The 15,626-nt window shown below is 50.8% G+C and overlaps 1 protein-coding gene across 1 annotated transcript in view; it reads right to left on the minus strand.

The window, feature by feature from the left end:
- Positions 1-639: 639 nt before the first annotated feature.
- Positions 640-15,626, minus strand: part of comtd1 (catechol-O-methyltransferase domain containing 1) — a 50,244-nt gene continuing 35,257 nt past the window's right edge. The window contains exons 6-7 of the mRNA XM_038782940.1: positions 8,492-8,625; positions 640-2,299 (exon numbers count right to left, since the gene is read on the minus strand). Of these exons, the coding sequence (XP_038638868.1) occupies positions 2,150-2,299; positions 8,492-8,625 (284 nt within the window). The 3' untranslated portion in view covers positions 640-2,149. The remainder of the gene's footprint in view (positions 2,300-8,491; positions 8,626-15,626) is intronic.

Here is a 15,626-nt window from a genome sequence, read left to right on the forward strand (position 1 = left end):
TTTTGTGGGTTGGCATTTGTTGCCCATCCCTAACTGTCCTTGAAGCGAGCCACTTGTTAGTTCATCTCAGAGGGTGTTTAAGTGTCAACCACATCACCGGGGGTCTGGAATCACATGTAAGCCAGACGGGGTAAGGACGGCAGATACCTTGCCCTAAAGAACGTCAGCAAACCAGATGGGTTTTTACAACAATCAACAATGGATTTATCGCCATAATTATACTTGCAATTCCAGATTTTTAAAAATCAAATTCCAATTCACACTATCTGCTGTGGTGGGATTCAAGCCAATTCCCCAGAGGATTACCCTGGCCCTCTGGATTATTAGTCCAGTGCCTACCCCATAAAGGGTGTGAGGATCTCACTGCAACATGTAACATTCTTAAGGAGATGAACAGGATAGATACTGGGAGGATGTTGCCCTGTCTGCAGCCTCAAGGAGACAGGATCACAATCTCAGGATAAGGACATTAAGATTCAGACGAAAGGGCAGCACGGTGGCGCAGTGGATTAGCACCGCTGCCTCACGGCGCCGAGGTCCCAGGTTCGATCCCGGCTCTGGGTCACTGTCCGTGTGGGTTTTGCACATTCTCCCCGTGTCTGCGTGGGTTTCGCCCCCACAACCCAAAGCGTGGATTGGCCACGATTAAATTGCTCCTTAATTGGAAAAAAATAATTGGATGCACTAAATTTATAAATAAAAACAGGATTGAAACGAGGAGAAATTTCTTCGATCAATGGGTTACAAATCTTTGAAATTCTCCATCCCACAGGGCTATAGATGCTCAGTTATTGTGCATATTTAAGACAGAGATTCATGGATACGAAAGGGATTAATCGATACGTTAATTGTGTAGTAAGGTAGAATCAAGGTAGATCAGCTATGATTTGATTGAATGGCAAAGCAGAAACAAAGGGTGAATGGTCTTCTCGTCCTCCTGACCTTACCTTTAAACAAGGCTCTACCAGAGTACAAACTAATGTGGGTCAGTTGTTGCTGTTGGCTTTTACATGATTACAAGGCTTAGAGTATTTCGATTTCATCCCACTCCTCCCAGCAAGAGTGAAAATGCTTTTCATGATGCGAACAATCTTACAAAGAGCATGGGCTCAATCCAATGGCCACGCTGCGCTGGAAAAGCAGCTCGCCGAGGCGCAGTGTGACCTATAAAAGCCGGGAGACCCCGCTCCCGGGATCGCACAGCTCGCAACACCTCACAAGGTCAAACGCAATCTCGCGAGGCGTTGCGATGTAACCCCACCCATTGTGGGCGTGATCACTTTATGCCAAATCCCGCGTAGGAGAGCGAGACAGTTAGTCTCACTCTAAGGTGCAGATTCCTGAGGCACCTGAGGCTTTGGGATTCAACCCCTTCCCCTCGGAGACCTCGGGTGAGCACCGTTGAGCAGAAAAAAAAAAGTGGTCCCCACAAATGGGGATGAGACGGAACGGCACACGTGCGAGTCTCCCAGGGGGTCGGAGGCTCCCAACTGCATGCCCTTTGGGAAGGGTGGTACCCTGGCACTGCTGGTGCCACCTGGGTACTCTGGCAGGATCAGCCTGGTACCCTGGCAGTGCAACCCGAGAGCCAACCTGGCACTGCCAAGATGCCCAGATGGCACTGCCAGCTGGCATGGGCACTGCCATGTTGGCACTGACAAGGTGCCAGGCTGGCATTTTTTGCACATCGAGTGGGGGTGCCCTGCATCAGTTTTGGGGCAAACCGCCCAGTGTACAAAACGGGGCTATACGTGCCCTTGGTCACGTTCTCCCCACTCAGGCCCCTTATACAACACGAGCCTGCGAGCGCCGGGAAACACACGGCTAAGCACCCTCGCTACATAACTTTGTTCCCAATTAGTTGAACCGAGGCCCTTGTTTTGTTTCCAACAGTGTTTCACACACTGGGGAATAAGACTTTCAATGAACGAGTGACGAAAGTGGTAGAAGACACGATTTGGATCGGAAGGATAAGTGCGCCTCTGGCAAACCATTTTGGAAAAATTGCAAAATTTGAAATGCAGAGCAAGAAAACGTTAAATGGAGAGAGAGAGCCGATAGATAGTGTGAACGAGGGAGGACAGTCCATTATCTGGTGCTAAAGATAAATGGTGAGCATAGTTGCCGTGTGTACGCATTGCTGATGACACTACAGCTTGAAGGCCAACGTGACGCCATCGCCAACGGTGATCATGCTCATAATGACTCTGCTGTCCCGGTAGACCTTCTCATTGAGTTTAACGATGCTCAGTGTTTCAGGGTCATTTCCTGGGTTAAGCACTAACCCATTCCACAGTACCTGTTGGGGGAAAAAAGACACATGGGTTTATTCTGAGGGTGGACTTGGAAAAGTCATGTTCAAGGGCAGAACTGCACAGAAGAAAAAGCTTCCCCCCCCCCCCCCCCCCCCCCCCCTCCACCCCAATTAAATATCCCTTCAGTGCAGGGAATACCAATCTCTTCAGCCAAAGTGGGGAGTGTACCAACACGTATGTATTCACTGTACAATCCCACCAAACATAAAAAAACCTTGCAAGAACGTTAACAATTAATATCAGTAGAAAGAGAACCAGTGATTCCATCGGGGACTGTTGTGACTATGTGTGCACATATACAGGGAATAATTCAAAGGACTGGCGGGTATTCCTGTAATCTAACCATTACACCTAGAGTTTCATCACGATCTGTAAACCTTTAAATAAAGCGTTTTATTCTCCAAAGCATTGGGAACATTGCAAAATGGCAGCTATCAGGAACAAAAGAATAGGCGGGCTGGCAAAAGTACAATGACTTCACTCATGGATTAGCAGGATTTTCTCCCACTTAAACATTGGGAAAGGTTTGCTCGGACATCAGGGAGAATCTACAGTGCACAAGGAGGCCATTCATCCCATCGGGTCTCTACCGAACCCCCCCCCCCCACAAGTGAGCACTCTACCTAGGCCTATTCCCCTCCGTATCCCAGTAACCTAACATGCAATCTCCTGCTTTGCTTTGAAATAGAGCCGTGGTGTCTTTTGAGGTAGCACAAAGGGCCGTGGTCTAGTGTCTCATCTGAAAGCTGGCGCCTCTGACAGTGCAGCACTCCCTCAGCACTGACCCTCTGACAGTGCGGCACTCCATCAGTACTGACCCTCTGACAGTGCAGCACTCCCTCAGCACTGACCCTCTGACAGTGCGGCACTCCCTCAGTACTGCCCCTCTAACAGTGCAGCACTCCCTCAGTACTGACCCTCTGACAGTGCAGCACTCCCTCAGCACTGACCTGAGGGTGCAGAACTCCCTCAGTACTGACCCTCTGACAGTGCGGCACTCCCTCAGTACTGACCCTCTGACAGTGCAGCACTCCCTCAGTACTGTCCCTCTGACAGTGCAGCACTCCCTCAGTACTGACCCTCTGACAGTGCAGCTCTTCCTCTGTACTGACCCTCTGACAGTGCAGCACTCCCTCAGTACTGACCCTCTGATAGTGCAGCACTCCCTCAGTACTGACCCTCTGACAGTGCAGCACTCCCTCAGTACTGACCCTCTGTGCAACACTCCCTCAGTACTGACCCTCTGTGCAGCACTCTCAGTACTGCCCTGAGGGTGCAGAACTCCCTCAGTACTGACCCTCTGACAGTGCAGCACTCCCTCAGTACTGACCCTCTGACAGTGCAGCACTCCCTCAGTACTGACCCTCTGACAGTGCAGCACTCCCTCAGTACTGACCCTCTGACAGTGCAGCACTCCCTCAGTACTGACCCTCTGACAGTGCAGCACTCCCTCAGTACTGACCCTCTGATAGTGCAGCACTCCCTCAGTACTGACCCTCTGACAGTGCAGAACTCCCTCAGTACTGACCCTCTGTGCAACACTCCCTCAGTACTGACCCTCTGTGCAGCACTCTCTCAGTACTGCCCTGAGGGTGCAGAACTCCCTCAGTACTGACCCTCTGACAGTGCAGCACTCCCTCAGTACTGACCCTCTGACAGTGCAGCACTCCCTCAGTACTGACCCTCTGACAGTGCAGCACTCCCTCAGTACTGACCCTCTGACAGTGCAGCACTCCCTCAGTACTGACCCTCTGACAGTGCAGCACTCCCTCAGTACTGACCCTCTGACAGTGCAGCACTCCCTCAGTACTGACCCTCTGATAGTGCAGCACTCCCTCAGTACTGACCCTCTGACAGTGCAGCACTCCCTCAGTACTGACCCTCTGTGCAACACTCCCTCAGTACTGACCCTCTGTGCAGCACTCTCTCAGTACTGCCCTGAGGGTGCAGAACTCCCTCAGTACTGACCCTCTGACAGTGCAGCACTCCCTCAGTACTGACCCTCTGACAGTGCAGCACTCCCTCAGTACTGACCCTCTGACAGTGCAGCACTCCCTCAGTACTGACCCTCTGACAGTGCAGCACTCCCTCAGTACTGACCCTCTGACAGTGCAGCCCTCCCTCAGTACTGCCCTGAGGGTGCAGCACTCCCTCAGTACTGACCCTCTGACAGTGCAGCACTCCCTCAGTACTGACCCTCTGACAGTGCAGCCCTCTCTCAGTACTGACCCTCTGACTGTGCGGCACTCCCTCAGTACTGACCCTCTGACAGTGCGGCACTCCCTCAGTACTGACCCTCTGACAGTGCAGCACTCCCTCAGTACTGACCCTCTGACAGTGCAGCACTCCCTCAGTACTGACCCTCTGACAGTGCAGCGCTCCCTCAGTACTGACCCTCTGACAGTGCAGCGCTCCCTCAGTACTGACCCTCTGGCAGTACGGCACTCTCTCAGTACTGACCCTCTGACAGTGCAGCACTCCCTCAGTACTGACCCTCTGACAGTGCGGCACTCCCTCAGTACTGACCCTCAGACAGTGCAGCACTCCCTCAGTACTGCCCTGAGGGTGCAGCACTCCCTCAGCACTGACCCTCTGACAGTGCGGCACTCCCCCAGTACTGACCCTCTGACAGTGCAGCACTCCCTCAGTACTGACCCTCTGACAGTGCAGCACTCCCTCAGTGCTGACCCTCTGACAGTGCAGCACTCCCTCAGCACTGACCCTCTGACAGTGCAGCACTCCCTCAGCACTGACCCTCTGACAGTGCAGCGCTCCCTCAGTACTGACCCTCTGACTGTGCAGCACTCCCTCAGCACTGACCCTCTGACAGTGCGGCACTCCCTCAGTACTGCCCCTCTGACAGTGCGGCACTCCCTCAGTACTGACCCTCTGACAGTGCGGCACTCCCTCAGTACTGACCCTCAGACAGTGCAGCACTCCCTCAATACTGCCCTGAGGGTGCAGCACTCCCTCAGCACTGACCCTCTGACAGTGCGGCACTCCCCCAGTACTGACCCTCTGACAGTGCAGCACTCCCTCAGTACTGACCCTCTGACAGTGCAGCACTCCCTCAGTACTGACCCTCTGACAGTGCAGCACTCCCTCAGCACTGACCCTCTGACAGTGCAGCACTCCCTCAGCACTGACCCTCAGACAGTGCAGCACTCCCTCAGCACTGACCCTCTGACAGTGCAGCACTCCCTCAACACTGACCCTCTGACAGTGCAGCACTCCCTCAGCACTGACCCTCAGACAGTGCAGCACTCCCTCAGCACTGACCCTCTGACAGTGCAGCACTCCCTCAACACTGACCCTCTGACAGTGCAGCACTCCCTCAGTACTGACCCTCTGACAGTGCAGCACTCCCTCAGTACTGACCCTCTGACAGTGCAGCACTCCCTCAGCACTGCCCTGAGGGTGCAGAACTCCCTCAGTACTGACCCTCTGACAGTGCAGCACTCCCTCAGTACTGACCCTCTGACAGTGCAGCACTCCCTCAGTACTGACCCTCTGACAGTGCAGCACTCCCTCAGTACTGCCCTGAGGGTGCAGAACTCCCTCAGTACTGACCCTCTGACAGTGCAGCCCTCCCTCAGTACTGACCCTCTGACAGTGCGGCACTCCCTCAGTACTGACCCTCTGACAGCGCAGCACTCCCTCAGTAGTGACCCTCTGACAGTGCAGCACTCCCTCAGTACTGACCCTCTGACAGTGCAGCACTCCCTCAGTACTGACCCTCTGACAGTGCAGCGCTCCCTCAGTACTGACACTCTGACAGTGCGGCACTCCCTCAGTACTGACCCTCTGACAGTGCAGCGCTCCCTCAGTACTGACCCTCTGACAGTGCGGCACTCCCTCAGTACTGACCCTCTGACAGTGCAGCGCTCCCTCAGTACTGACCCTCTGACAGTGCAGCGCTCCCTCAGTACTGACCCTCTGACAGTGCAGCGCTCCCTCAGTACTGACCCTCTGACAGTGCAGCGCTCCCTCAGTACTGACCCTCTGACAGTGCGGCACTCCCTCAGTACTGACCCTCTGACAGTGCAGCGCTCCCTCAGTACTGACCCTCTGACAGTGCAGCACTCCCTCAGTACTGACCCTCTGACTGTGCAGCACTCCCTCAGTACTGCCCTGAGGGTGCAGCACTCCCTCAGTACTGACCCTCTGACAGTGCAGCACTCCCTCAGTACTGACCCTCTGACAGTGCGGCACTCCCTCAGTACTGACCCTCTGACAGTGCAGCACTCCCTCAGTACTGACCCTCTGATAGTGCGGCACTCCCTCAATACTGACCCTCTGACAGTGCAGCACTCCCTCAGTACTGACCCTCTGACAGTGCAGCACTCCCTCAGTACTGACCCTCTGACAGTGCAGCACTCCCTCAGTACTGACCCTCTGACAGTGCAGCACTCCCTCAGTACTGACCCTCTGACAGTGCAGCACTCCCTCAGTACTGACCCTCTGACAGTGCAGCACTCCCTCAGTACTGACCCTCTGACAGTGCAGCACTCCCTCAGTACTGACCCTCTGACAGTGCGGCACTCCCTCAGTACTGACCCTCTGACAGTGCAGCACTCCCTCAGTACTGACCCTCTGACAGTGCAGCACTCCCTCAGTACTGACCCTCTGACAGTGCAGCACTCCCTCAGTACTGACCCTCTGACAGTGCGGCATTCCCTCAGTACTGACCCTGACAGTGCAGCACTCCCTCAGTACTGACCCTCTGACAGTGCAGCACTCCCTCAGTACTGACCCTCTGACAGTGCAGCGCTCCCTCAGTACTGACCCTCTGACAGTGCAGCACTCCCTCAGCACTGACCCTCTGACAGTGCGGCACTCCCTCAGTACTGACCCTCTGACAGTGCAGCACTCCCTCAGCACTGACCTGAGGGTGCAGAACTCCCTCAGTACTGACCCTCTGACAGTGCAGCACTCCCTCAGTACTGACCCTCTGACAGTGCAGCACTCCCTCAGTACTGACCCTCTGACAGTGCAGCACTCCCTCAGTACTGACCCTCTGACAGTGCAGCACTCCCTCAGTACTGACCCTCTGACAGTGCAGCACTCCCTCAGTACTGACCCTCTGACAGTGCGGCACTCCCTCAGTACTGACCCTCTGACAGTGCAGCACTCCCTCAGTACTGACCCTCTGACAGTGCAGCACTCCCTCAGTACTGACCCTCTGACAGTGCAGCACTCCCTCAGTACTGACCCTCTGACAGTGCAGCACCCCCTCAGTACTGACCCTCTGACAGTGCAGCACTCCCTCAGTACTGACCCTCTGACAGTGCGGCACTCCCTCAGTACTGACCCTCTGACAGTGCAGCACCCCCTCAGTACTGACCCTCTGACAGTGCAGCACTCCCTCAGTACTGACCCTCTGACAGTGCGGCACTCCCTCAGTACTGACCCTCTGACAGTGCAGCACCCCCTCAGTACTGACCCTCTGACAGTGCAGCACTCCCTCAGTACTGACCCTCTGACAGTGCGGCACTCCCTCAGTACTGACCCTCTGACAGTGCAGCACCCCCTCAGTACTGACCCTCTGACAGTGCAGCACTCCCTCAGTACTGACCCTCTGACAGTGCAGCACTCCCTCAGTACTGACCCTCTGACAGTGCAGCACTCCCTCAGTACTGACCCTCTGACAGTGCGGCACTCCCTCAATACTGACCCTCTGACAGTGCGGCACTCCCTCAGTACTGACCCTCTGACAGTGCAGCACTCCCTCAGTACTGACCCTCTGACAGTGCAGCACTCCCTCAGTACTGACCCTCTGACAGTGCAGCATTCCCTCAGTACTGACCCTCTGACAGTGCAGCACTCCCTCAGTTCTGCGCTGAGGGTGCAGCTTGGATTTCATGCTCAAGTCCTGTGGATGGGATCGAGGGAGATATAAAGCATTGGGCCCACGATCCTCCGGCTGAGAGATGACGGAGGTAGCCATTGACCCCCAGCCACCAATTATTATTGCAAAGCAAGTGGATTTCCTCACACCAGCTTAGAAGGGTCAAAACGCAGGAGCCCAGTGGCACACAGAGACGTCGCTAACAAAACATTCAATTGGGAAATTGGAGCTGGGAAATGGAAGGAGAGCAAGAAAAAAATGCAGCAGGCTACGGGGGTGGGGGGGGGGGGGGGTACATAAGGGGACAAGGATAAGAGGACAGTCTCACATTGTCAATTGCTATTATTCCCCCTTTCCGGATAAGTTGCAGGCATTTCTCATAATACAAGCTGTAATTCTCCTTGTCCGCATCAATGAAGGCAAAGTCAAAGGACTCCGCTTTGCCAGCTTCTAGAAGCTCATCTGTGGAAATACCGTGAAATAACACAGTTAGTAAAAAAGGGACAAATTATTTTTCAGTATTAACGTAGCAGTAAGTGTATTGTTAACCTAATTGCCTTAGTAAAGAAAGCTGGTGGCTTTTGGCTCAACCTCCAAAAGCGTATCCAAAGAGAAAATGCTGGAAAATCTCAGCAGGTCCGGCAGCATCTGTAGGGAGAGAAAAGAGCTAACGTTTCCAGTCATCTAGACCAGCTGAGATTTTCCAGCATTTTCTCTTTCGTTTCAGATTCCAGCATCTGCAGTGCTTTTGTCCAAAAGAGTATAAATGGATATGGCAGGATAGGATGGGAGGGCCTTGAGGAGTTTGCAGATTTGCTGAGATGGATGTAGAAAAAACTTGCTGAAGGTAAAAGACAAACTTCTGCGTTATTCCCCCCATCATCTACTAACATCTGAAATGAACAGAAATTAAAAGTGAAAATCGCTTATTGTCACGAGTAGGCTTCAATGAAGTTACTGTGAAAAGCCCCTAGTCGCCACATTCCGGCGCCTGTTCGGGGAGACTGGTACGGGAATTGAACCGCGCTGCTGGCCTGCTTTAAAAGCCAGCGATTTAGCCCAGTGTGCTAAACCAGCCTCTATAATAATAATCACTTATTGTCACAAGTAGGCTTCAATGCCCTTATTGTGTAACGCAGTAAGAAGTCTTACAACACCAGGTTAAAGTCCAACAGGTTTGTTTCAAACACGAGCTTTCGGAGCACGGCTCCTTCTTCAGGTGAAGAAGGAGCCGTGCTCCGAAAGCTCGTGTTTGAAACAAACCTGTTGGACTTTAACCTGGTGTTGTAAGACTTCTTACTGTGCTCACCCCAGTCCAACGCCGGCATCTCCACATCATGGCTTATTGTGTAAAGCCCCCGAGTCGCCACATTCCGGCGATTCATTCGGGGAGGCTGGTACGGGAATTGAACCCGTGCTGCTGGCTGTGTTCTGTATTACGAGCTAGCGATTTAGCCCACTGTGCTAAACCATGAGCTACCATGTCCTTTGTATCGTCTGACTACAGAGTCAGGGGCCAGAATGGAAGCTAGCCATTTGCTTCATGTAACAAGCAGATAGCCCCACTCTTGATCTAAACTAGTCTGAAAAGAGCAGGTAGCAACCTCATTTTAAATAGTTAATAAGAATTACTGCTCTTTTTTTGGGATTGTTTCTGTTTAACCAGCGAAAGTTTGTAACCATTTCGGAAGAGGAGAGGGAGACACCAAGGTGTTGCAGCCATTTTCTGCTTTAAATCTATAATTGACAGCAACACGGAGGTATGAGGCACAGTGGTCAGCAGACGAACTGGCAAAGCTTTACCCGTGGAGTCCCAATGGCACAGATGGTTGTCGGATAAAAGGTTCCCAACATAATGCCTGTCATTATCAAAGCCAATGGGCAGCTCGGTAGGACAGTGGTTGGCACAGATGTTTCACAGCTCCAGGGTCCCAGGTTTGATTCCCGGCTTGTGTCACTGTGTGGAGTTTGCATGTTCTCCCCGTGTCTGTTTGGGTTTCCTCCAGGTGCTCCGCTTTCCTCCCACAGTCCAAAGATGTGGAACTTAGGTGGATTGGCCAAGATAAATTGCCCTTAGTGTCCAAAAAGGTCGGTTGGGTACTGGGTTACGGGGATAGGGTGGAGGTGTGGGCTTGGGTAGGGTGCTCTTTCCAAGGGCCGGTGCAGACTTGATGGGCCGAATAACCTCCTTCTGCACTGTTGATTCTATGACTCACAGGATTTCATGAACATTGACTGCTTTTAGTCAAAACCAGAACGAAAATATTGGAAAGTTTGGAAGTAGAACAAGGAATCAGGATGTCCAAAATCAGGCTTATCCATTAGTTGGGTCTCTTAAACCAGGGGCTGGTTTAGCATACTGGGCTAAATCGCTGGCTTTTAAAGCAGAGCAAGGCAGGCCAGCAGCTCGGTTCAATTCCCGTACCAGCCTCCCTGAACAGGTGCCGGAATGTGGCGACTAGGGGCTTTTCACAGTAACTTCATTTGAAGCCTACTCGTGACAATAAGCAATTTTCATTTCATTATTTTCACACTTAGGTGTAGGTCCAAAACTGATAAATCTTGGTCAATTTAGCATACAGCCAGAGGGTAATTGCCAAAACTGTGCTTTGAGCGTTGTCACTATTTTAACAACATTTATTTTAGCAGGAGAGAGCGTGCAACATTTGGAAATCCTATTTTCTGGTTCAGCAGCAAGGGACACAAAATCTGTGTCACTATTGCGCTAAAACCTGGCCACATCGATACCAAAATATTTCAAGCTCTCCACAGAAGTAATTAAATTGGAGGTGCCGATAGCTGAACGGCTACAAGCCGAGGCAATGGTCCAGTTTATTCCACACTGAAATGTGATCCAAATTGATCTGCTGACATTCAGTTCATCTTTCAAGGTTGGCTAATTAATAACTATCAGTTCATGTTTGTCCCAGTAGAAAGTCAAAGCAAAGACACATTTTCACTGCTGACGGATCTCTGGCAGTTGTGGCTTACTTGTATCGAGGGGTCAAACTCATCTCTCCAGAAGCATTGAATAAAATTGTGCAAAATTGTTTTAAAATAAAAATCCTATCTATTTCATTATAATAGGGGCTGTTTAACACAGGGCTAAAACGCTGGCTTTGAAAGCAGACCAAGGCAGGCCAGTAGCACGGTTCGATTCCCGTAACAGCCTCCCCGAACAGGCGCCGGAATGTGGCGACTAGGGGCTTTTCACAGTAACTTCATTTGAAGCCTACTTGTGACAATAAGCGATTTTCATTTTCATTTCATCATAATAATATATGCAAAGAAAAAGGTAGCGATGCGGTAAAAGCCAGTAATCTGATCTTATGTATATTTACAAAGAAACTCACGACATTGGCAGCTGGATAATTATTTTCTTTTGTACACACATTTTACAATTCTACAATGCAACCGCAATCCTAGTTTAATTTTAAAAACATTCATTCACAGGATGTGGAAGTTGCTGAAGGCCAGCATTTATTGCCCATTACAATTTCCCATTCAGAAAGGTGTAGCGAGCTACCTTCTTGACTACAACTGCGTGGCTTGCTGGGCCATTTCCGAGGGCGTTTAAGAGTCAACACATTGGTCTGGAGTCACACTTGGTTCAGGCCAGGTAAGGTTGGCAGATCTCCTTCACTAAAGGCCATTAATGAATCAGATGGGGGTTTGATGACAATCTGGTAGTTTCACAGTCACCATTACGGATGCTAGCTTTTTATTCCAGAATTTTATTTAATTAATTGATGATTAAAGCTAACTCACTGACAGGGAAAAGGCACGTTTAGGGCTCTCTTTGCCCTGAACAGGATCTTCTCGTGGATTTGCTCTAGGATCGGGTCAAAGCTGCCACACTCGGGTCCTCGATAAGGGTGGCACAGAGAGGGAGGGTGGCTGGCTGGCTGCCTGCTGCTATTTTGTGGTTTAATCGGTGCCCAGTTGGTCTTAGATGGGCAACGTGCCGTGCACTTGTGATGATATGATCTGCATACTCGTCTGCCATTGGGCCAGAACGTCGGCTTACCATTGGCCCTGGTCGGTCATGTGCCTCTCGACCGATTGGCCGAGAGGCTGAGTTAACCACGCCTCTATCAACGAGGTATAAATGCTCAGAAGCCTGACGATCGTTCCTTTCCACTGTAGACGATCGCCAGGCTGTGTTCTAGTTAATTAAAGCCTGACATTGGTAAATCACTCGCCTCGCGTGCAATTGATGGTGCATCAATTTAATTAACTACAACTTTGAAGATGGAGTTCCGCATCAAGCCCGAATGCCTCCGCATCAGCCCGCAAACTCCGAACTCTACAGAACTTTTCAAACTCTGGCTGACTTGCCTCGAAGGGTTCCTGGCATCTACAACCACCCCCCCCCCACCGGGGCACAGAAGCTGCACGTCCTCCACTCCAGCGTGGGTATTGCCGCTTACTCAATAATCGAAGACGAAACAGACTATGATGCAGCTATACGGAAGCTAAAAGGACAATTCCTCAAACCGATCAACAGGGTATTCGCTCGACATCTGCTGGCCACCAGAAAGCAGGTCCCCGGTGAGTCTCTAGACCAATACTACCCTGTGACTTCTGCATCTTTCCAGAATCTGTTTCCCAATCTGTTCCTCCACACGAAAGGTATGTTGCCTCCCGGGTGCCAGGGCCAGGGATGTCTCTGATCGTGTCTTCAGGATCCTGAAGGGGGAGGGTGAGCAGCCAGAAGTCGTGGTGCACATTGGTACCAACGATGTAGGTAGGAAAAAGGGTGTGGAGGTAATAAACAAGTTTAGGGAGTTAGGCTGGAAGTTAAGGGCCAGGACAGACAGAGTTGTCATCTCTGTTTTGTTGCCGGTGCCACGTGATAGCGAGGCTAGGAATAGGGAGAGAGTGCAGTTGAACACGTGGTTGCAGGAATGGTGTAGGAGGGAGGGCTTCAGGTATTTGGATAATTGGAGCGTATTCTGGGGAAGGTGGGACCTGTACAAGCAGGACGGGTTGCATCTGAACCAGAGGGGCACCAATATCCTGGGGGGGAGGTTTTCTAGTACTCTTCGGGAGGGTTTAAACTAATTTGGCAGGGGAATGGGAACCGGATCTGTAGTCCAACAACTAAGGTAGACGATAGTCAGGACGCCAAAGCACATAGTGATGCAGTGGGGAAGGTAACAATGACAAAGGAGAGTACTTGCAGGCAAGGAGATGGGTTGAAGTGTGTATACTTTAATGCAAGAAGCATCAGGAATAAGGTGGGTGAACTTAATGCATGGATCGGTACTTGGGACTACGATGTGGTGGCCATCACGGAAACTTGGATAGAAGAGGGGCAGAAATGGTTGTTGGAGGTCCCTGGTTATAGATGTTTCAACAAGATTAGGGAGGATGGTAAAAGAGGTGGGGGGGGGGGGTGGCATTGTTAATTAGAGATAGTATAACAGCTGCAGAAAGGCAGTTCGAGGGGGATCTGCCTACTGAGGTAATATGGGTTGAAGTTAGAAATAGGAAAGGAGCAGTCACCTTGTTGGGAGTGTTCTATAGGCCCCCCAATAGCAGCAGAGATGTGGAGGAACAGATTGGGAAACAGATTCTGGAAAGATGCAGAAGTCACAGGGTAGTAGTCATGGGCGACTTCAACTTCCCAAACATTGAGTGGAAACTCTTTAGATCAAATAGTTTGGATGGGGTAGTGTTTGTGCAGTGTGTCCAGGAAGCTTTTCTAACACAGTATGTAGATTGTCCGACCAGAGGGGAGGCCATATTGGATTTAGTACTTGGTAATGAACCAGGGCAGGTGATAGATTTGTTAGTGGGGGAGCATTTTGGAGGTAGTGACCACAATTCTGTGACTTTCACTTTAGTAATGGAGAGGGATAGGTGCGAGCAACAGGGCAAGGTTTATAATTGGGGGAAGGGTAAATACAATGCTGTCAGACAAGAATTGAAGTGCAGAAGTTGGGAACATAGGCTGTCAGGGAAGGACACAAGTGAAATGTGGAACTTGTTCAAGGATCAGGTACTGCGTGTCTTTGATATGTATGTCCCTGTCAGGCAGGGAAGAGATGGTCGAGTGAGGGAACCATGGTTGACAAGAGAGGTTGAATGTCTTGTTAAGAGGAAGAAGGAGACTTATGTAAGGCTGAAGAAACAAGGTTCAGACAGGGCGCTGGAGGGATACAAGATAGCCAGGAGGGAACTGAAGAAAGGGATTAGGAGAACTAAGAGAGGGCATGAAAAATCTTTGGCGGGTAGGATCAAGGAAAACCCCAAGGCCTTTTACACATACGTGAGAAATATGAGAATGACTAGAGTGAGAGTAGGTCCGATTAAGGACAGTAGTGGGAGATTGTGTATTGAGTCTGAAGAGATAGGAGAGGTCTTGAACAAGTATTTTTCTTCAGTATTTACAAATGAGAGGGGCCATATTGTTGGAGAGGACAGCGTGAAGCAGACTGATAAGCTTGAGGAGATACTTGTCAGGAAGGAAGATGTGTTGCGCGTTTTGAAAAACTTGAGGATAGACAAGTCCCCCGGGCCTGACGGGATATATCCAAGGATTCTATGGGAAGCAAGAAATGAAATTGCAGAGCCGTTGGCAATGATCTTTTCGTCCTCGCTGTCAACAGGGGTGGTACCAGAGGATTGGAGAGTGGCGAATGTCGTGCCCCTGTTCAAAAAAGGGAATAGGGATAACCCTGGGAATTACAGGCCAGTTAGTCTTACTTCGGTGGTAGGCAAAGTAATGGAAAGGGTACTGAGGGATAGGATTTCTGAGCATCTGGAAAGGCATTGCTTGATTAGGGATAGTCAGCACGGATTTGTGAGGGGTAGGTCTTGCCTTACAAGTCTTATTGAATTCTTTGAGGAGGTGACCAAGCATGTGGATGAAGGTAAAGCAGTGGATGTAGTGTACATGGATTTTAGTAAGGCATTTGATAAGGTTCCCCATGGTAGGCTTATGCAGAAAGTAAGGAGGCATGGGATAGTGGGAAATTTGGCCAGTTGGATAACAAACTGGCTCACCGATAGAAGACAGAGAGTTGTGGTGGATGGCAAATATTCAGCCTGGAGCCCAGTTATCAGTGGCGTACCGCAGGGATCAGTTCTGGGTCCTCTGCTGTTTGTGATTTTCATTAACGACTTGGATGAGGGAGTTGAAGGGTGGGTCAGTAAATTTGCAGATGATACGAAGATTGGTGGAGTTGTGGATAGTGAGGAGGGCTGTTGTCGGCTTCAAAGAGACATAGATAGAATGCAGAGCTGGGCTGAGAAGTGGCAGATGGAGTTTAACCCTGACAAGTGTGAGGTTGTCCATTTTGGAAGGACAAATCTGAATGCGGAATACAGGGTTAATGGTAGGGTTCTTGGCAATGTGGAGGAGCAGAGAGATCTTGGGGTCTATGTTCATTGTTCTTTGAAAGTTGCCACTCAAGTGGATAGAGCTGTGAAGAAGGCCTATGGTGTGCTAGCGTTCA

Source organism: Scyliorhinus canicula, chromosome 22 (assembly GCF_902713615.1).
Source record: "Scyliorhinus canicula chromosome 22, sScyCan1.1, whole genome shotgun sequence".
In the NCBI taxonomy this organism is placed as follows: domain Eukaryota; kingdom Metazoa; phylum Chordata; class Chondrichthyes; order Carcharhiniformes; family Scyliorhinidae; genus Scyliorhinus; species Scyliorhinus canicula.